At 37.9% G+C, this 21,855-nt stretch overlaps 1 protein-coding gene across 2 annotated transcripts in view; it reads right to left on the bottom strand.

The window, feature by feature from the left end:
- Positions 1-21,855, bottom strand: part of KMO (kynurenine 3-monooxygenase) — a 49,563-nt gene that overhangs the window by 20,981 nt on the left and 6,727 nt on the right. For both annotated transcript variants that reach the window (XM_012751273.3, XM_012751272.3), the window contains exons 2-6: positions 15,159-15,228; positions 14,749-14,846; positions 13,839-13,928; positions 7,282-7,330; positions 140-227 (exon numbers count right to left, since the gene is read on the bottom strand). In XM_012751273.3, the coding sequence (XP_012606727.1) occupies positions 140-227; positions 7,282-7,330; positions 13,839-13,928; positions 14,749-14,846; positions 15,159-15,228 (395 nt within the window). The remainder of the gene's footprint in view (positions 1-139; positions 228-7,281; positions 7,331-13,838; positions 13,929-14,748; positions 14,847-15,158; positions 15,229-21,855) is intronic.

The raw sequence follows: 21,855 nt of genomic DNA, 5'->3' as shown, positions 1-21,855 counted from the left end.
AATCTAAAAACCATGTGAATTACCCTTTCAGTAACTTTCATTTAACTCTTGCAAAAGAGCCACAAAAAACAAACTTTACAGACACAGTTCTCCACTCCAACTCTTTACCCTTAAAGTCAAAAACCTGACCCACAATTACCCAAGCACTGTGATCATTCCTTCCTCAGGGTTACATTTTAACAGCTTGTGGCCAAAGTGCACCTTCACATTGGGGCATTTCTCAACAGCTGCAGAAACAAAGAAAGAAGGCAAATAGAAATGAAATTTCAATTTTTATTCCACTTAATCCAATTGAAATTGTGATCACTTTCTGGTAACAGTATGATAGAGATGTTTGTACTTAACTATGTAAAAATAAATTCATTTCAACGGTAATTTGAAAACCATTTGGCTAATGTTCGAGTGTAATTTATTAGTAAAATAGATGAATAAAAATCAGCTATCCTCATCTTAATTAAAAAAAAAACCAACAAATTCCGTTGGACTAATACAAACTCTCACATCACTGCAATTGTTAGCACCTTGGGTAAGAAGCAAGCATCACATATTTCAAAAATTGCCACTAATATAAGGATTTATTTGTGACTGGAAATATTTAGCCAAACTTCTTTTTCATGTTTTGCATGTCTTTGTATCTCTGTTTAGCAAGTCTTCTGGACTTCCGATGGAATTTGTCACAAATATAGATTATTGATACTAAATCTCTTTGAAATCAAACACTGGAATAGTTCAGGGGTGAAAAGTGAGTAAGAAGCTTTGAAACTCCTCAATAAATAGAACCAAATTATTCTGGTGATTTTCTATTTTAGCTGCTAGCCATCTATGGAATGGAGTGTATTTTAATTTCTGAATTATTAAGCTTGTCGTTATAGTAGCAAAATATGATTTTGTTTTTATTATAGATCTGTAACTATGGCCTATTTATGGTTCTTAAAGGTACAAGTCAGAATCCAGGTGTTAGAGCTGGAATAGAGCTCAGAGATGATGTAGTTCAAAACGCTTCATCTTTTTTTTTTTTTTTTTTTTTTTTTTTGAGACAGAGTCTTGCTTTAATGCCCAGGCTAGCTAGCGTGAGTGCCATGGCGTTAGCCTAGCTCACAGGAACCTCAAACTCCTGGGCTCAAGCAATCCTCCTGCCTCACCCTCCCAAATAGCTGGGACTACAGGCATGTGCCACCATGCCCGGCTAATTTTTTCTATATATATTAGTTGGTCAATTAATTTCTTTGTATTTATAGTAGAGACGGGGTCTTGCTCTTGCTCAGGCTGGTTTTGAACTCCTGACCTCAAGCAATCCACCCTCCTTGGCTTCCCAGAGTGCTAGGATTACAGGTGTGAGCCGCCGCGCCCGACCAAAACCCTTCATCTTAAAAGGGAGAAGGTCCAAGGTCCTGGAGAGAGAGGATGTGTGATGACAGAGATCACACAAAGTAAAAAATTAAAAACTAAACTCAGCAAATTGTATACATTAACTCTGTACAACTCTTTGTATGTCAAAAACATAAATAAAAAAGAATGTTGACTTTGAAAAAAAATTAAGGAAAACAAGACTCCTAACTCAATTTTCCTATCTGTACTTATCTCCCCTTTTCATGTCCAGTTTTGTCTTATTCTGTTCTGTTTGAGTTTGATTTGGGGTTAGAAGATTTTAACTTTCTTGAATATAAGTTTGGAAATTGTAGAATATTGAAATCTGAGAGACCTTAAGACCTTACCTTCTTCAAGCCAAAGAAATATAAATACGTATGAGAAATATTTTGGCAAATAACCTTGGAAAAATCAGATAACCTAACTAAGGTTATCTTTTAGAAATACATGTAAAAAAATGTATTTGTGAAATTAACTACTTTTAGAAATTATTTTTATTTTTTTTACATAAATATATGGTATTACATCCCAAAGAATTTTTCACAAAATATTAGTCCTGGTGAATATTCCCTAAAAAAAAAACAAACAAAAAAACCCCATTCCGTGGTCAAAGACAGTAGAGAAATACCAAGCACCCTGTCTTGGGCTGTGCTGTCCTGGTATCCAGCCATGTGGGGCTGTTGAGTGCTTGGACTGTGGCCGGTCTGCACTGAGATGTGTTGTATGCACTGGATCTTGGCTAATTAGGACAAAAATACATATATGAAAAGAATGACACTGTCTCATGAATAACTTTCTTATGTTGATTACACATTGAAATGATAATATTTTGGATATATTAGGTGACAATCTCTTATTACCAGTAATTTCATCTGTATCTTTTTAGTTGTTTTTTTTTTTAACATAGTTACTATAAAGTTGAAAATTATACATATGTCTGGCATTTGTGGGCACATGTTGGAACAGTGCTGCTTTGAAGGGCTACAACACACGCCGGTATAATAAAAGCTCTGAGAAGTACTGCAAGAAAAAAAAAAAGACTTAAAACTTCTTGATGCAGGATTTGGCAAACTTATTTGGCCACGTATACTTTGTCTGTTTTATTATTTTACTTAACATAATTATTAACATCTCACAGAATACTGAATGAACCATAAACAATCCTACATGAAATGCTGATAGAGGGAAATGATTTAGTGGCAATGTTTTCATAGGAGAGATTGTTTGGTTAGGGAGGAATGAGCATTTATAACCGATTAGACATGTGGAATGAGCAGCTGACACATTGCATACCTTGTAAAGAAATAAAGAACCTTATATGCCAAACAAATTTTAGGATTCAAGAAACTCAGCATTCATTTTATTGACGTACTTATGGCATTTATGCAATTGCATGCTGAGCAGCACATTTCTAATAAAAAACAATCAGGGGAACTCCTGATGTGTACACCAAAGATTGTACCTTTCCTATGTTTTAGCTCCTTAGTATTAGTAGATGTTTTATATATAATATTGGAGGCAGCAACTGTAATAGTTAAAAGTATGCACTTTGGAATAAACAGACTCAAATCGAAATCCAGATTCTACGCTACTTGTTGTGACCCAAGCTCTCTAAGCCTCCATTTCACCATCTGTAAAACTGAGATAAAAATAATTCCTACCTCACCTACTTGCTGGGAGGGTTATGTAAATCAATGCATACAAAACGCTTAACTGTGCCCGGACCCTCAATGAATGTTTGCTATTATTTTTATCTTCATACATTTAGAGGATGCTAAAAGAAGGTTGTCTTAGGTCTGCTATACTGTGTTCTTAAAAAGCCATTTGGTCGTTCATTTGCTTTCTTTAATATTAACATGAATTGATCTTAAAGATCAATTCTTAAATTGCGGCCAGGCATCGTGGTTCTGCCTGTAATCCCGGCACTTTGGGAGGCCAAGGCAGGAGGATGGCTGAAGGCCAGGAGTTTGAGATCAGCCTGGGCAACATAACAAGACCCTCAACTATACAAAATATTTTAAAAAATTATTTTAGCCCGGCGCGGTGGCTCACACCTGTAATCCTAGCACTCTGGGAGGCCGAGGCGGGCAGATTGCTCGAGGTCAGGAGTTCAAAACCAGCCTGAGCAAGAGTGAGAGCCGGTCTCTACTATAAATAGAAAGAAACTAATTGGCCAACTAATATATATAGAAAAAATTAGCCGGGCATGGTGGCGCATGCCTGTAGTCTCAGCTACTTGGGAGGCTGAGGCAGAAGGATTGCTTGAGCCCAGGAGTTTGAGGTTGCTGTGAGCTAGGCTGATGCCATGGCACTCACTCTAGCCTGGGCAACAAAGTGAGACTCTGTCTCCAAAAAAAAAAAAAATTATTTTAAAAGATCAACATGAATATATCTAGCAAACTGCTCCAACGTTACCCATCTAACCTTCCAAAAGACAGTTTTATAAATATAACCAAAGAAATGGATTAAGAATACTAAATCCTAAATACTAATGAATGGAGCTTTCCCATTGCACTCCTCCTTTCGGTTCAATTCTATTCCTTTTCATTCCACTCAACAGACATATTGCAAACTCACTCTGTGAAAAGACTGTAGAGAAACAAAGTTTTTTTTTTATTTCATAATATTACAGGGGTACAAATGTTTAGGTTACATATATTGCCTTTGCACTGCCCAAGTTAGAGCTACAAGTGTGCCCAGCCCCTAGACAGTGCAAATATACCTATCCTCTCCTCCCCCCTCCCACTTGCCCAACACCCAATGAATGTTACGTCCATATGTGCACATAAGTGTTGATCAATTAGTACCAATTTGATGATGAGTATATGTGGTGCTTGTTTTTCCATTCTTATCATGCTTCACTTAGCAGAATGGGTCCAGCTCTATCCAGGACAATACAAAAGGTTTTAGTTCACCACTGTTTTTGTGGTTGAGTAAGTACTCCATGGCACACACATACCACATTTTTATGAATCCACTCATGTATTGATGAGCACTTGTTCCTACATCTTTGCAGTTGTGAATTGTGCTGCTATAAACATTCGAGTGAAGATGTCTTTATTATAAAATGTCTTTTTTTCCTTTGGGTAGATGCCAAGTAGTGGGATCAAATAGTAGTTACACTTTTAGTTCTTTGAGGTATCTCCATATTACTTTCCATTGAGGTTGTACTAGTTTGTAGTCCCATCAGCAGCATATGAGTGTTCCTATCTCTCCACATCCAACATTTATTGTTTTGGGACTTTTTGATAAAAGCTATTCTCACTGGAGTTAAATGATATGTCATTGTGGTTTTGATTTCCATTTCCCTGATGATTCAAGATGTTGACCATTTTTTCAAATGTTTCTTGGCCATTAGTCTATCTTCTTTTGAAAAGTTTCTGTTCATGTTCTTTTGCCACTGTTCAATGGAGTTTTTTGATTATTTTTTTTGTGTGTGCTGATTTTCCTGAGTTCTGTATAAATTCTGGTTATCAGTCCTTTATCAGATGTGTAGCATGTGAATATTTTCTCCTATTCTGTAGGTTGTTTATTCATTCTAGTGAGGTTTCCTTGGCTCTGCAGAAGCTTTTTAAGTTGATCAGGTCCCATTTATTTATTTATTTTTGATGTTGTGATTTTGATGCTGATGCTTCTTCATAAGAAGACCCCAAATGTCTTTGCCTAGGCCAATGTCTGTAAGAGTTTTTCTAACATTTTCTTCTAGAATTCTTATGGTTTCATGCCTTAAGTTTAAGTCTGTTATCCATCGTGCAGTTGATTTTCATGAGAGGTAAGAGGTAAGATGTACAGATCTTATTTCAGTCTTCTACATGTGGCTATACAATTTTTCCAGCACCATTTATTGAATAATGATTCTTTTTCCCAGTATATGTTTTTGTCTGCTTTGTCAAAGATCAGATGGCTATATGAGGATGGTTTTATATCTGGGGTCTCAGTTTTGTTCTCTTGGTCTATGTCTCTGTTCTTGTGCCAGTAACGTGCTGTTTTAGTTACTCTAGCCTTGTAGTATAGCTTGAAGTCTGATAAATTGATGCCTCTCAATTTGTTCTTTTTGCTTAAGGTTGCTTTAGCTATACGGGGTCTTCTCTTGTTCCATACAAAGCATAGAACTATTTTTTCTATATCTGTGAAAAACGATGTTGGTATTTTAATATGGATTGCATTGAGTCTGTAGATCAGTTTGGGTAGTATAGACATTTTAACAATATTGATTCTGCTGACCCATGAGCACTGTATGGTTTTCCATCTGTTTATATCCTCTGCTATATCCTTCCTCAGTGTTTCATAGTTCTCCCTGTAGAGGTCTTTCACCTCCTTAGTTAAATATATTCCTAAGTATTTTATTTTCTTTGTTGGTATTGTGAAAGGTATTGATTGAGCCTTTCATAGGTTCTCAGTTTGACTGTTGTTGCCGTATAAGAATGCTACTGATTTGCGTACATTGATTTTGTAACCTGAGACTTTGCTGAACTTATTTATCAATTCCAGTAGTCTCTTGGCAGAATATTTGGGGTTTTCTAGATATAAGATAATATTGTCAGCAAAGAGCAATAGTTTATCTCTTCTGCTACCATTTGGATGCCCTTGATTTCCTTCTCTTGTCTGATTGCTCTGGCTAGGACTACCAGCACTATGTTGAATAGAAGCAGTGATAGAGAGCAACCTTGTCTGGTTCTATTTCTAAGCAGAAATGCTTTTGATTTTTCCTCATTCAAAGATAAATCATGTGGAAACTCTGTTCTCCAAAGATCAGAGGCTGCTGAACTACATCAAGAGGGATTGGTGTAAAAGATAGCAGAAATATTTAAGTGGCATGTTTTGCTGGGAACGAAACTGTTTCATATACATTCTAAGGAAGAGGAAAAGTTACTACAGTCTAGGCTTAAGTTTAGGAAGGGATCCATGGGGAAAGATTGCATTGATCATCCACTCTACAAATTTAATTTGCAACCCAGTGACTTTTCCATTAATGAGTAGGCCTTTGTAGTTACTCAGATTAGAAAATTCAGGGTTATATTTTATTTATTTTTATTTTTTAAATTTTTTTTGAGACAGAGTCTCATGCTGCTGTCTGGCTAGAGTGTTGTGGCATCAGCCTAGCTCACAGCAACCTCAAACTCCTGGGCTCAAGCAATCCTTCTGCCTCAGCCTCCTGAGTAGCTAGGACTACAGATATGCACCACCATCCCCGGCTAATTTTTTCTATATATTTTTAGTTGGCCAATTAATTTCTTTCTATTTTTAGTAGAGACAGGGTCTCGCTCTTGCTCAGGCTGGTTTCAAACTCTTTCCTTGAGCCATCCGCCTGCCTCAGAGTGCTAGGATTATAGGCAAGAGCCACCATGCCCGGCCAGGGTTATATTTTAAATCTACCTCTTTCTCAACTTCTCTACCTCCTATTTGGTCTCCTGCAGATTTCATGAATCTATTCCCTCCCCTCTAACCACATTGCTATAGCTTTATTCTAGGGCCTCATTTTTCTGCCTAGGATTATAGCAATGCTCTGAAGATTGCATCCCCTTATCAGTCTTCACACTATTGCTTTTCTTCCTTCTGAAAGGCAAATGTGATTGTGTCACTTTGCAAATTGTTTGAGTTTTTCTGTTGTTCCACTAGTCTGTGAGTTCTTCATCAGAGAGTAAGCACTCATTCATTCCAGTGCCAAGGAGACAATAGGAATTCAGTACATGTTAAATTAATGATTTTAATTTAGATAACTGATAAGATGAAATAGACACTGGAGGCTATATTTCTATTACTTTTCAAGAAGGACTTTGTAATGTACACAGTCTTGTTCTTCATTAACCCATAAAAAGGAAGAGTGAACAAATCCCAATAAATCATGTGACAATATTAGTCTCATACTCTTTACTCAAAATGGCAACTGGTGAATAAAAGCTTTGGACTTACCCGTCAACAGAACCTTGTTTAGATTTTCTCTGCTTATAGAAAGAATATACTGCAAGAAAAACAGAATAGACACTGTTCATTTCTGGAGAATGGATGAATATAATTCTAAGTTATTCACTCAGCAATAGGAATATTTATTATTTAGCAGAAGGTTGCAAGCTTAGTTTTATAACCATCTAGCTAAGTGGAATTTTTTAAAACAAATTAACTGCCATGTGAGTTGTATTTAACCCATGTTAGTTTTGAGCCTGGCGCCTCATGAAACATATGAAACTCATACATCTTTTTACCTTGGGAGCTACATGAACTATTTTTTAAGTTGCATATAAGGCACACACAGAAAACAATAAAAAATAATAAATTAGAAAGGATCATTTTGTTTTCAAAGTTTTTATTCTATTTCTATAATAAAACACTGTTGCCCCAAGGAAAAAAAATTTTTTCTAGGGCAGTCAATGTGCTAAAATAAGTACTTTAACAAAATACATGTAATCTAATACTCAAGTTTACACTTAGGTTTTTTCAAAGATTCATAATTTAAAAAACAAATCTTTCTCTTGTAGCTAAAACATTTTCATTAAGTTTTATTTAAGAAAAAAATGATAAATGTCTTGTTTTCATCTTTAGTCTCTAAACTTAGCTGTTAGAAAAACTTCAGTAATGACAGAATCTCTAGAAAAAAAGCACTATTTCCTAAAGAGACTGCTTTGAAGGCCTTCATTTCAATTATAAGGCATGTATGCTTGTGTGTGTGTGTGTGTGTGTGTGTGTGTGTGTGTGTGTGTGTGTGTGTGTGTGTTGGTTGTGGGAGGTGCCAGGGTTTGGAGATAGTAGGACCAACCCTTACTTGGATGTGTGATGGTTGTTTCTAACTTTATAGGACAATTCCACAAAACTGACTGTCCCATGAGGCAAGGTAGGCACAGTGCTTAGGGCCTACAATACTATTAAGAGTCCATGAAGGCCGGGCATGGTGGCTCTCATCTGTAATCCTAGCATTCTGGGAGGCCCAGGCGGGTGGATAGCTCGAGGTCAGGAGTTCAAAACCAGCCTGAGCAAGAGCGAGACGCCGTCTCTAGTATGAATAGAAAGAAATTAATTGGCAAACTAATATATATAGAAAAAATTAGCCGGGCATGGTGGCACATGTCTGTAGTCCCAGCTACTTGGGAGGCTGAAGCAGGAGGACCGCTTGAGCCCAGGAGTTTGAGGTTGCTGTGAGCGAGGCTGACGCCACGGCACTCACTGTAGGCTCAGGCAACAGAGTGAGACTCTGTCTCAAAAAAAAAAAAAAAGAGTCGATGAAAATGTTTTAATTTTAATTTATTTTAAAATCAGAAGGAAAAAAGTAAGTGCAATAATAAAGAATATATAATAATAAATACAGCCTACATTATAGTCATCCTTATACCAATGTACTCATAAAATCTAATTTTTAATATTTATTGTTTTATGGGAAAAGAAGCCCACAGTGGCAAAAGTGCCTACCCAGAGCCCACAAAAGCCATAATGCAAGCTTGCAATTCAGGGTGAATCTGTTTTTTAAAAATGAAAAGCATATAATTTTCCAAATTATGGGACATCAACTAATTTTTTTGTGTCTGTGTGAGACAGGGTCTACCTCTGTCGCCCAGGTTGGAGTGCAGTGGTGTCATCATAGCTCACTGCAACCTCAAAATCCTCCTGGGCTCAAGCAATCTTCCTGCCTCAGCCTCCTGAGTAGCTGGGACTACAGGTGCATGCCACTATGCCTGGCTAAATTTTCTCACACTTGCTCAAGCTGGTCTCAAACTTTTGGCCTTAAGCCATCCTCCTTCCTCAGCCTCCCAAATTGCTTAGGATTACAGGCATGAGCCACTGTGCCTGGCCCATCACAATATTTTTAACACAAATATACTAACTTACGAATCTTCTCCTCATCCAAAAGTAGAAGTTTTACATTAACAGCTTGTGAACTAAAATAAAATCTTAAGTTCCCCAGCTGACAGAATGGATCCCCTCTTGGCCAATGGGATCCCAGAAAAAGGTTAAAGTTAAGGTGCTGGCCATGAGAAGAAGAGAGGTTAGACACACCTATAAAGCAAAGATTAAACCATACTTGCAAATCATCAATTTACTTAACAGATCACAGAGACTTGGCATATGTCCAGTGGCTAGTCTCTGATTAACAGATATCCTTATCTATCTTAATATTCCAAACCTTTAGACAAAGCTTCATTTTTTTTTCTTTTTTTTTTTGACAGAGTCTCACTCTGTTGCCCTGGGTAGAGTGCACTAGCATTATCACAGCTCACTGCAACCTCAAACTCCTGGGCTCAAGTGATCTTCTTGCTTCAGCCTCCCAAGTAGCTGGAACTACAGTTGCATGCCACCATGCCTGGCTAATTTTTTCTATTTTTGATATAGGCGAATTTTTTCTATTTTTGATAGAGATGGAGTCTCGTTCTTGCTCAGGATGGTCTCAAACTCCTGACCTCCAGTGATCCCCCTGCCTCAGCCTCCCAGAGTGCTAGGATGACAGTTGTGAGCCTCCATGCCCGGCCAAAACTTCATTTCTTTAACCAATTGCAAATCAAAGAGTCTTTAAACCCACCTGTAATCTATAAGCCCCTGCTTTAAGATGTCCTGCCTTGTTGAGCCAAACCAATGTACACCTTCCACATATTTTGATTTATGATTTTACGTGTAATTTCTGTCTCCTTAAAATGTATAAAACCAAACTGTAACCCAACCACGGTGGGACCACTTGCTCAAGGCTTCTTGGGAGTGGTTCTCCAGGCTGTGATCATGCAGATTTCACCCACAATAAGCCTCTTTATTATTTTACATGGTTTTGGTGCTTTTCTGTTGACAAGCTAAATCTATACTTGGCGAAAAAATAACCTGGTCATACCACAGTGGCAATGACTGAGGAGGAGCTTCCTGTCTTTATACAAATTAAGTTGGGCTGCAACCTCTTCATCCTCTGCTTCATAGTCCTGTTTTCTTGTGTTCTATGTCATCAATAGACTGCATTTCAATGGAAACCAAACCTGTTATTCAAAGTGTGTTAGGAGACATTCAGATTATGAAGATTCATTTATATGGGGAAAATATTCTTTCCATATCGGTTATCAGGCTTGGTTGACATTTATATCATCCATGAACCCATCAATATGTCAGTCAGTCCTATGGGAACACTAGAATGTTCCTGTCTGGTCTGTTTCATATCTTTGCACAGTATCTTATCATAAGCAAAAGTCTGAGTCATTCTCATCGAGTAAAACTTCTCTAATAATTCATTATAAGAAGTTGGTCTTATGAAGAATAAATAATAAGAAGAATAAACAAGAGCTAATAGTGGTTCCTATTACCAAAAAGATAATAATAGCAAAACCTGAAAGAGGTTAGAAAATCTACTGTGGAGATTTACAAGGTGACAGTTGTAAGTGCTATACTTACTTCAAATACTTTAGGAAAAATATTTACTTTCTCTGTCCCCAATACCTTTAAATGAGAATATTTCCTAGTACGAGTGTGCCATTTATTTTGAGCATAGAAGGTTAGGATTAAGAACTGAGGAAATCTGATATGCTCTTTATAGTAATGAATATTTTAACAGTTCCCAAGGCAATTTAGGAGAGAGAGAGGAGGATCCAGCAAGACAGGAGGAGTTTGGGCACCACATGGAGAGAGGGTCTAGAAAAAATATCTGAAGGAGGGAGACCAGAGAAGGGGGTCAGGAAGGATTTTGGAGGTCAAATTTTGCAGATTGGAGATATTTAAATTGTTTGCAGGGCCATGTGCAATGTGGTCTCTCCATGACCTGTAGGATTTCAGCAGACTCATGTGTCTTTTGTGTGAGTGTTATTTCCAGAAATTGGTGAAGAGGGTGAGTTTCATATCTGGACTGTTGTGGTACACAGCCAATACCAGGTGAGAGAGTGGAACACCAAGAGGAAGAGGAGGCCAGGCAAAGGTGGGCTCCCCAGGGATTTGCTGAGATCCTGGGGCCATGGGGACAGCATTGTGTTTCCATAGGCTGTGGAATTGAGCAGTTCTAAGCAATTTTATATAGTTTGTAAAGAGCAAAGAGTCCCCCATGTTCAACTGACATATAAATGATGGAAATACTGAAGTGTGAGGGGCTGCTGTAAACTTAGCATTAACTTAGTTCTTAGGAGTTGAGAAATAGCAAGAATGATGGGGGAGGGACCATTTCTTCCCTCTTGAAATGTATCGCAGGCCCTTAAATGGGAACTCCCAACAACACATTACCTACCCCTCTCTCCTTTCTTACACACACACACACACACACACACACACACACACACACACACACGCATACAGTGATGGGAGTGAAGAACCCAATTTTGATCTCAGGTCTAAGTCACTCTCCTTCCTCATTTAGCTTTTCTGATATTTGAACCATATCCTACTCCTTGGCCTTTTGATGCTTTATGGGCTCTATCTCTCGAGGGGGATGGGTGTGATGATGGACTTCCTCTGCACATTCCATGTTAATACAAGCGAAGGGTGAGATGATTATTCTAACTCACTCTCAACTGAGTCACAGAAATAAATGTGAGTAAGCAGGACTGCCCAGGCCTTCTGTCCTGTGCATGGCTGACCACTCCTTGGTGAGGAAACCTGCCTTGTTTCTCCCCTGATGTTACCCTTAAGTAAGTTATGTAGCCCATTTCCTCATCTATAAAACAAGGTGGTTGGATTCAGTGAATCTAAGGTCGCTGATCACTGTAAGATTCTATCATGCTGAAATGTATTTGCAAGTTTTCTCATCCAGTATACATTTGGCACTTAAAAAGTGAATGTTCTCAACACAAAGAAATTGAGATGACGGATATACTAAGTGCCCTGATCTACTCACCACATATATGTGTGGAAACATCACAAGGTACCCCATGAATACATAAAATTATTATTTGTGAATTAAAAAATTATATTTCTTAGAAATCTGGTCTCATTCAACTGTCTTCCACAGATACACACCCCTTTGATTGGGACAACTCTATTTCACCACCAATTTAAGACTCAAACAGAATGTCTGTCTCAACTTTCTCTGTGAAGTCTTTTCTGAAAACTAAAACTTTCCTCCCTCTGTGAACCGTGTCTCGACCACACAGCTGGGCTCTCTGACCATCACTCATCTGAGGTATTTTTGCTGTGAACTTGATTACTCTCTGTCCCTACCAGGCCACAAGCTCCTCTCTGTATACTCCGCAGCTAACACAGGACATTGCACATAGGAGTGTATCCTGGAGTGATACACTTAGTATGCTTAGCTTATTTGCATGTGTACATCTTACTTGCCCATTAAGGAGAAAATTCCTTTGTCTTTCCTGTAGTACCTAGCTCCATTACAGGCTAATTAACAGGAGATGTTAATTATCTAAAAATATTTATCTCGCTAAGAATAGCTCAGTGGACTTTCATTCCCTCCTCCCCTCGGCCAGTCTCATGCATTAAAACTCTGTACCTATGTTTCTATAATGCCAAAATAAGTGCATTACTTATGAAAAAGTCATTAGATAGAAAATTTCCATCCTGCCTCTGCCCCAAAGCTCTTAGCTGTTGGAATGTTTTACTTTTCAGCCATGTTGATCATCACAAGAGCCATGAAGACCTTGTTCCCATAAACATACGTGCTTTATCTCTTGCTACCCAAAGTTGGTCCACAGACCAGCAGCATGAACACGACTTGGAGGCTTGTTAGAAATGCAGAAACTCAGTCTACATCCAAGTGCTACTGAATCAGACTCTGCTCTTTAACAAGATCCCAGTTCAGTTTGAGAAATGCGGATGCACCCACCCTAGGAGCTCTGCTGAGGGTCAAAAACTCAGGAATATGAACCTGACTCAGATTCTGCACTTAACAAAATGAGGTGTTGCTGGATGGAAATAAAGCAAGTTTTTTTCTCATTGATGGATGTTTCATGCCTTCATTCTCTCTGCAGGAAACAAACTTAGAAGGCACAATTAGATAAAAAATATATATTTTGCCCAATTCTTCATGTTACTATGTGAAAGATAAGGAAAGTACAAAGTAGGATAGTGAATCTTCTTCCATAAACTCTCCATCACCTTCTGGCCTCTGTTGTTTTAGAAATTATGCAGTACCAGAAGCATCTCTGTTTCACTCTGTACTTTAAGTAAGTTTGGGCAGGAGGATTAGTTAGGGGAAGGTAACAACATCACAAAACCGTCTAGGGTTGTTCTTGGGTATTATACTTGACACCAAATGACATGGCCATCTTCTTTATCTGATTGAAAAGGAGGAGGTAGAGAAAGGGTGTCCCAAGTAGCTGAGCATCAAGAACAAAGCAAGAAACAACCTGATTATGAGAACAATAATAGTAAACACTTTTTAAATGCTTATTTTGTGCCAGGTCCTGTTTTGAGCATTTCCTGTGAGTTAATTTGCTAACTGGAGTTTAGATTGAGGCAGGCAATGTCAAAAACTAGAGAGGAAGAAAGGGGCCATAAAGCAAGTGGCAAGTTCCAGACGTCAGACTGAGTTATTATCAATGTATAAGCAATGATCTCTGGACTAAACCTACCTGAGACTTTGTCCCATAAGGAATTGAAGACACTTTTCCTGAAAGGGAGTGAATCATTCTGGCTTTCATGGGAATACCCTGGGACACAATCTGAAATGTAATCAGAAATATTGATTTCAATGACTATACCATGACATTGTGGAAATAAGATAGATATTGATTTTAAAATGTGATTTTCAAATATTTCCCCCCTAAATTTAAAAATGATAAAACAAAAACAAAAAAGCACAGAAGCCCAGCTTTGTGGAAACTAATTCAACCAAAATGGTGTTCCTGGAATTGTGTGGTTTTTTTTAACCTTAGATCTTAGAATTGACTGAAGTTATATGATCTAAACCAAGTATCACAGATTGAGGAAAGTGATTCAGTGTTAGAGAGATTAGGTGATTTCCTCATGATGACAACCCAGGTCTCCTAAAATCCAATGCAAAGTGTTTTCCTACGCATGGCTGCTGCTATTGGAAGAAAATTGTAGAAATCCAAATGGCACTTATATTTACTTAAATTATCAGTTTAAAGACACATTGTCCCTAAAGTAGTATCAAGAAAAATACATATATCACTTCAGTTTACATTTCCAAGCTCCATGATAGACAGTGAGAAGTTCTACAACATTAAGTCAATATGAAGACAATCTACTGTAAGTAGTGATCTACCATCCTGTTGAGAGCCCAGTGTCAGAAGCAATTATCAGGTGGGTTGCGGTGCAGTGTCCCCCTACCCGGTGCCTCAAGTGTCAAACATTCACCCTCTTGCCAAATTTAGAATTTTGAAAACCTTTGTAGAACAAGTTTACATGCAGAGGTTCTTGGCATTATAAGGTACTTTGAATCAAGATGAAATCAAGCACACACAATTGTTGAAAACCATCAGGCATTATCTTCTCAATGGAAATGCATTAATAAGATACCTCATCTTCCAGACCAACTGCTTTCAAGGCTTGCCGTCCTCTGTGTGAAAGGGCCAAGTTAATGCTTCTTCCACGTGTAAATTTAGTCACTCGAATATCTAGGACATTGGAAGCAGACTCCATGTTACACACACCTTAAATCCTAGTATGGGATGAGTATATTATTGCACCTGACTAATTGATGCATTCAGAACCAAGTTGGAAGACCTTCTTAACTCCTCTAAAGAAAACGCTAATAGCAAATTTGTATTAAAATAAATCAAATGTAGATAGTTGAGATTCTCAAAAAAATCTAACAATTCTTTTTCTAAAAAAATTCTTTTATTAAAAAACTTTAAATTCAGAAAATCTAAAGAGGAAGAGGTCAAAAGAATCAGAACCATGTTTCACAATTTTCACTCTTGGCTTACCTTCCCTGGCTTCATATACATCAATTTGGAAATTCCTCTTTGCAAGAAAGCATGCATTTAATGATCCAACCTAGGAATCAAAACAATTTTTTGTCATATCTTTATCTGATTCCACAAAAGTAGGAAATTTTTAGTGATGAAACATTGTGCGTGGCTATGCTTTACTAGTCTTGTTTATCTACTGATTTTCTCAGTCACTGTGGGAAAGTACCAGTTGCAAAAATAGTAAGATTAATTCAGGATTAAGTGGTATTATCTTAGAGGTAGTTTTGATTTTGTCTTCTTTGTACTTTTTTCATAGTGAGATATAACTTTCATGCAGAAAGAGCATAAAACATGTATACGGTTTATAGATACTTAGAAAGGAAACCTTTAAAACCTTATAATCCTTATAACCACTACTTCAGTCTAGATCAAGAAAGAGAATTACAGCTCCCCCCAACTCCCCCCACTTTCCAGTTACAATCCCTTTGCTCTCAACTAGAGGCAAACGTTATTCTTGCTGTTGTATTGTTTTACCATTTGGGTATATATCCCTCAGTAACATGGTTTAATTTCACCCACTTTTGAACCATATAAGCAGAATTACACTCTGTGAATTTTTGTGCATGTTGCCTTTTAGACACCTCATCATGCTTACGAAACTCACTCGCGTGATTGCAGAGAAACTTCAGTTCATCCACTTTCGTTGCTCTGTGATTTTGCATTGCATTAAGTCTCACAGATTAGCCATTCTACTCTCCAAGGAAATTTGAATTATTTCTGGTCTGGGAATACGGTTAACAATGCTTCAAAGAACACATGTGTACACGTGTTCTGGTATATATGTGATGATTTTTCTCTAGGGGTTTGTACATGGAAGTGGAGTCGCTGGTCAAAGGTTTATGTATCTTCACCTTTATTATGTCAAACTGTTTCAAAATTTCATACCAATGTGTTTTCCCACCAGCAACTTCTGAAAGTTCATCTTTGCCAGCACTTGGGTGTTCTCAAACTTTTAAATATTGTGGGGTAGGGATGGTGGGATGGAAGTAGGTGAGGTGGAGAAGAATGTGGTTTCAATTTGCAGATGCTTGATTATTAAAGAGGTTGAGCATTTTTTTCATATATTGATTGTTAGAGTCTCCTCTTTTGCAAAGTACTTGTTTAAGACTTTTGCAACAAAGCATGCATTTAATGATCCAACCAAGGAAACAAAACAGTTTTTTGTCATATCTTTATCTGATTCCACAAGTATAGGGAATTTTCAGTGATGAAATGAAATACCATGTGTGGCTATTATTTACTAGCCGTGTTTTTCATGTTGATTTTCTCAGTTACTACTGGAAAGTACCAGTTGCAAAAATAGTAAGATGTGTTTTCTATTGGATTGTCTGCCATTTCCTATTGATTTTTTGAGTTATTCATAGATTCTGAGTGCAGAGGCTTTGTCATTTTTAGATGCTACAAATATCTCCTTTGATTCTGTGCCTTGCTTTTTAAATACTATAGTATATTTTGAGGATGAGAAGCTCTTTATTTTAATGTAGCCATATTTATCAATCTTTTATTATTAGTGTAATTGCAATTGGTATTCTATTTTTAATGCAATTACAAATGTTTTATTTAAGAAATTTTCCCTATTTTGAGATCATGAGGAATTTTTTTTCTGTCTTCTGTCTTAAAGCTATATAGTGTTGCCCTCCTGGAAGCTCTAGATAGGTTGCTGCTTTATCACTAGCAACTTGAATTTGGTAAGGTCATCTATATTTAATTACCACACTTGAATGTTCAACAGCAGTCAACACTGTTAACCAGACCTTGAAACAGTGACCTTCTCTCATTTTCTGGTTTTCTTTACTCGTCTTTGGCCATTCCTTCTTTCCCTCTTTCACTTTCGCAAAGCTAGACAATCAAATGCTGGAGTTTTTCAGACTAGTCTAGTCTGTCATCCTAATCTGTCTTCGACATCCATGATGGTGCAAAAATTTCTATCTCCTGTCCAGATCTCTTTTTTGAGCTCAAGAATACAAATGTTTAATTGATGTAGCTTCTTGTGTGTCTCACAGTACCTCAAAATTGACAGATTGAATTGAAACTTGAGATCCTTGCGGCCCATCTCATCAGTTCTCTTCACATATTGTTGCCTGTGCCAGTGGATGGAGTGCCATCCATCCAGCTGCTCAAACTAGGAACCCGACAGTCACCCTGGCCTCTCTCTTGCCCTCACAGCCACTCCCATCTAGTAACAGTTCTGCCAATTCTGCCTTATAATGTTTTCTGCCTACCCATCTCATTTCCACCATTCTGCTCCTAGTTATCAGAATCATTATGCCTGGCTAATGTCAAGTTTCTGTCTCTCCCACTAGTATTAATCTGGCATCTTGCTAATTTATTTTCCACAAGCACCCACTTGGGGTAATGGTGTCACAGGTCATTGGAACTAACTCCTCTGCTGAGAGGAAAAGGAAACAGAGAGATGAATGTGGCATTTGGAGTCACTCCTAGGGGCGGCTACTGAATGCAGGAGAGGCTGAGGAGTTCAGTAGGACTTCTGATAGACTCATGACGCTAGAAGGACAAAATTTGGAGTTTTGGACACCTATCCTCAGCCCCTGCTCAGGAGTGCAGGTTTTGATAAACCTGCAGGCTTTGGGTTAGGACTCTTAACAGGTATATCTTAGAAGTATGACAAACTGGAAAGAAACCAATGGTCCGAGGGTCCAAAGCCTGTCTGAGCATCATCTCTAGTCCAAATTGGATTACATTCATCAGATTGCCACTAACAACAGCCACCCAACAGAAGCAAACACAGCATGTGGGTGGGTGGAAAGACAATGAAGTGAAGGAGTTGACGATACTCATTGAATTGACGGACCATAATGACCAAGCCAGACAAGATAGAAGGACATCCCAGAAGGAAACTCAGACAGTGTGGAAATAACAGGATTAAATCTAATCCTCAGGCCGGGCGCTGTGGCTCACGCCTGTAATCCTAGCTCTTGGGAGGCCGAGGCGGGCGGATTGCTCAAGGTCAGGAGTTCAAAACCAGCCTGAGCAAGAGCGAGACCCCGTCTCTACTATAAACAGAAAGAAATTAATTGGCCAACTGATATATATATATATAAAAAAAAATTAGCCGGGCATGGTGGCACATGCCTGTAGTCCCAGCTACTCGGGAGGCTGAGGCAGGAGGATCGCTTGAGCCCAGGAGTTTGAGGTTGCTGTGAGCTAGGCTGACGCCACAGCACTCACTCTAGCCTGGACAACAAAAGTGAGACTCTGTCTCAAAAAAAAAAAAAAAAAAAAAATCTAATCCTCAGTTCAGTAACATAGGAAGTGCTAGAGAGGATGAGGGCTAATGGGATCTCATACATGGCTTGTAATTATCTCGTTAAGTCAAACATTCACAATAGCCGACAAACCAGCAATGCCTCTTTCTGGTATATACCTAAAAGAAAATTTGCTGTATGTAGACCTGGTGACACATGCCAGAATGTTCAGAGTAGCACTTTTCATAACTAAAATAGACAAACAAAAATACTAAGCACAGCCTAAGTAGCCATCACAGAGGAATAGACAAATAAATTATGGTATACTCACATAATGAAATACAACAATATGAATATATTACCAATATTGTAAATGAAAAACATAAACCCCAGATGATTTCATACTGCATGTTACTCTTATAAAAACAACCAAAACGAAGCCATAGATACATGTATACACATAGTTTTTGAAATGCATATTCATGTGTACACATAATAGATATATAAATAACATATATGATAAAACTACATATAAAAAGGCAAGGGGATGATAAACAAGATTTAGGCAATGCTTCTACTGGGTGGGGGAGAAGCACACAGGTTGATGGAAATCACTGGCAATGTCTGAACTCTCAAGTGGTGGGTTAATGGGCTCACCATTATTATTATTGTTATTTAGTTTATTTATTTTTATTTATTTATTTTTTGAGACAGGCTGTCACTTTATTACCCGGGCCAGAGTGTAGTGGCGTCATCATAGCTCACTGCAACCTCAAACTCCTGAACTAAAGCAATCTTCCTGCCTCAGCTTCCTGAATAGGTGGAACTACAGGCACCTGTCACTACATACTCAGGCTAATTTTTCTATTTTTTGCAGAGATGGGGTCTTGCTGTGTTGCTCAGGCTGGTCACAATCTCCTGACCTCAAGTGACCCTCCTGCCTCGGCCTCCCAAAGTTGCTCACTATTGTTATTAACACAACAAAGCAAAAATGTAAATAAAAGTGTCTTCCTCAAGACCAGTCACAATAGTGTGTCCTGAAACAAAGATTAGGATAATCCCAATTCTGTGTAACTGAGGCTTAAATAAATCTAAAAGAAAAAAATATATTGCTTAGGTAAGTTCAGCTGGAAGGGTTAGTAATGTGGCTAATAACATAGATTTTAGACTCTATTTTCCCTTCTCACTTTCTGTAGAAGTGTTTAACAGGGAATAACTGCCATTGCCATCTTTAGTTGTTACACTGCCACAAAAGACTAAGACATAAAGATATGAGTAGAGTGGAAAATGTGGTGTGTAAGCCATTCCTCTAAGCCCACCACAAACTCTCCGTTAGGGCACTGCTGGGTTTCTGAGCACAGACAGGGAGGAACTTGGTAGAGGAGAAAAGAAAACGAGCAGGGTCAGACACCTGGGAGAAATACAGAACAGAACTCATGATGCCAGTTCTGGGATTAAGCCTTGAAAGAAACGGAATGGTTCCCATTAAAGACATGGACTTTTATGAAAAGTTTATTTGTTTAGATACACCAGAAGTCCACAACAGTAAACTGTTTTAGTCATAAAATAATTTACAAATTGAAAGTTTTATTAACAGCTGTCTAGCTTGTTTCTATAAGAGCTCTAAAGAGATTCCTTGATTACATAATTATGGATTTTTTTACCCAATTTGTCATTCTCCCAGTTCTCCACTTCCTGTTTCTGCCTCTTCACATTTCCGTCTTTACAGGTCATGTGCTTTGGTCACATTCTGGTCCACTTACCACTTAAAAAACATTATTTGAAAATGTCTTTTATATAAATGTTGAGATATGCTTCTCATGTGTTCAGCTGTTGTGGTTTTCTGTTGGTTCCCCGGAGACCCCTGCAGCAGTGATGGTGCAAGTATCCAATGATTATGAGAAAACTATAGCTTTTAATTCATAAATGCTGACCCCATTAGGAAGGGGGATCAGGATTATAAAAGTTTCACTCATTTTATGCCTCTTTATGTAGTGTGTTTGAAATTTAGCTGATAATGTAACGTTAAACATGTGTCAACTATTTTTTATTTAATGAAGCATGTAAAACTCTTCCTAAGAACCATAGGTGTTGCTGAGTTTGTTGTCTAATAGGATTTTTGAAAGCTTGTCTTGAAATATGTAGTCATGGAACTATAGTTTAGCCTCTCAAGAATTTGTCTCTGGACATACCAATGTTATAAGAAGAATCAGATCATTAATTCTACTTACAACATAATAAGCATATAAACATGCCTTCATACTTTGTTAGTAACTATTACATCTGCTAGAATTGCATATGTTATGCCAAATACTGCTCTATTATTTAATTTTTACCCTGAACTCTCTCATCTGTGTCATCTGGAATTGGTCTCTAAAGCTAAGCAGTGGTCGTGCTTTTCCTTCCTTTGATGAGGATAAGGTCAATGTCCTACATTCCATGGAGGCTTTTAGGAAATCTTATGATTCTTTAGCTCGAATCTTTCTCCTGAACTTCATCTCTGACTACTGAACCTGTCTAACTGTGCTTTATGGGCATCCTCACCTCAACATACCTAAAATTCAGCTTATTCCCATCCTCAATCTTTTCCTTCTCCTGCATTCTGTATTCCATAAACCTTCTTCCTCCTATATTCCATATTTGGAGAATAGCAACTCCACTCACTAATTCTCCCAACCAGGATAGCTTAGTTAATATTTAACATCTCTCTCTACCTACCAATATGTGTGTAATTAGGCTACAAGTTCTATGGATTGCTCCTCTTGAATCAACAATAGATCTCCTTTTACCCACGCCCCTACCATCCCTACATGAGCCCTCATTATCTTTCACCTGGACTCCTGCAAAAGTTTTCTAATAATGCTATTTTCCTGGTCTTTACCTGTTCAAGCCATACTCTGTATTAGAGCTAGTTATCTTCTAACTCAGAAATTGACTTATTTTCATCTTAATGTCATTCATTGGCTTTTCACATCTTCAGGATAGAGTTCCAAATTTTCTATATGACATAATAGATTCTTACATATGATCCTGACCTCTCTTTCCCACTCATTTTTTGCTATTCTCATGCACTATCTGTAACAGGCATACCAAATCAACTGCATATTTCCTGAACATGCCCCGCTGGCTCTTGGGCCTTATTCCCAGGGAAGAACAGAGTAAAGTTATAGGGGAATGAGGAAACAGACAGAAAGGAGAGAGAAGAAAGTCTGAAGAGAGTTGGAGAAAGAATTTTGACAGCCTAGAGTATGTGTGTGGGGAAGTCTGCTCAATCTTCCTTTATTTTTAGAATAGCTACAAAGCATGAAAGAGATTCAGAGTGCATGGGGCAAGATCATTTTTAGACGATTTTGCTGTGAGTTTTGAATATACTCCAGATTGAGTGTTTTTGAGAAACCACATTAAAGATTCTAACTGCTTTCTACTTCTCTTCAGTTGAAGGACAG

Source organism: Microcebus murinus, chromosome 19, assembly GCF_040939455.1.
Source record: "Microcebus murinus isolate Inina chromosome 19, M.murinus_Inina_mat1.0, whole genome shotgun sequence".
Taxonomy (NCBI): domain Eukaryota; kingdom Metazoa; phylum Chordata; class Mammalia; order Primates; family Cheirogaleidae; genus Microcebus; species Microcebus murinus.
The sequence above is the reverse complement of the archived record's forward strand: the minus strand, read 5'-3'. Positions and strand labels throughout refer to the sequence as shown.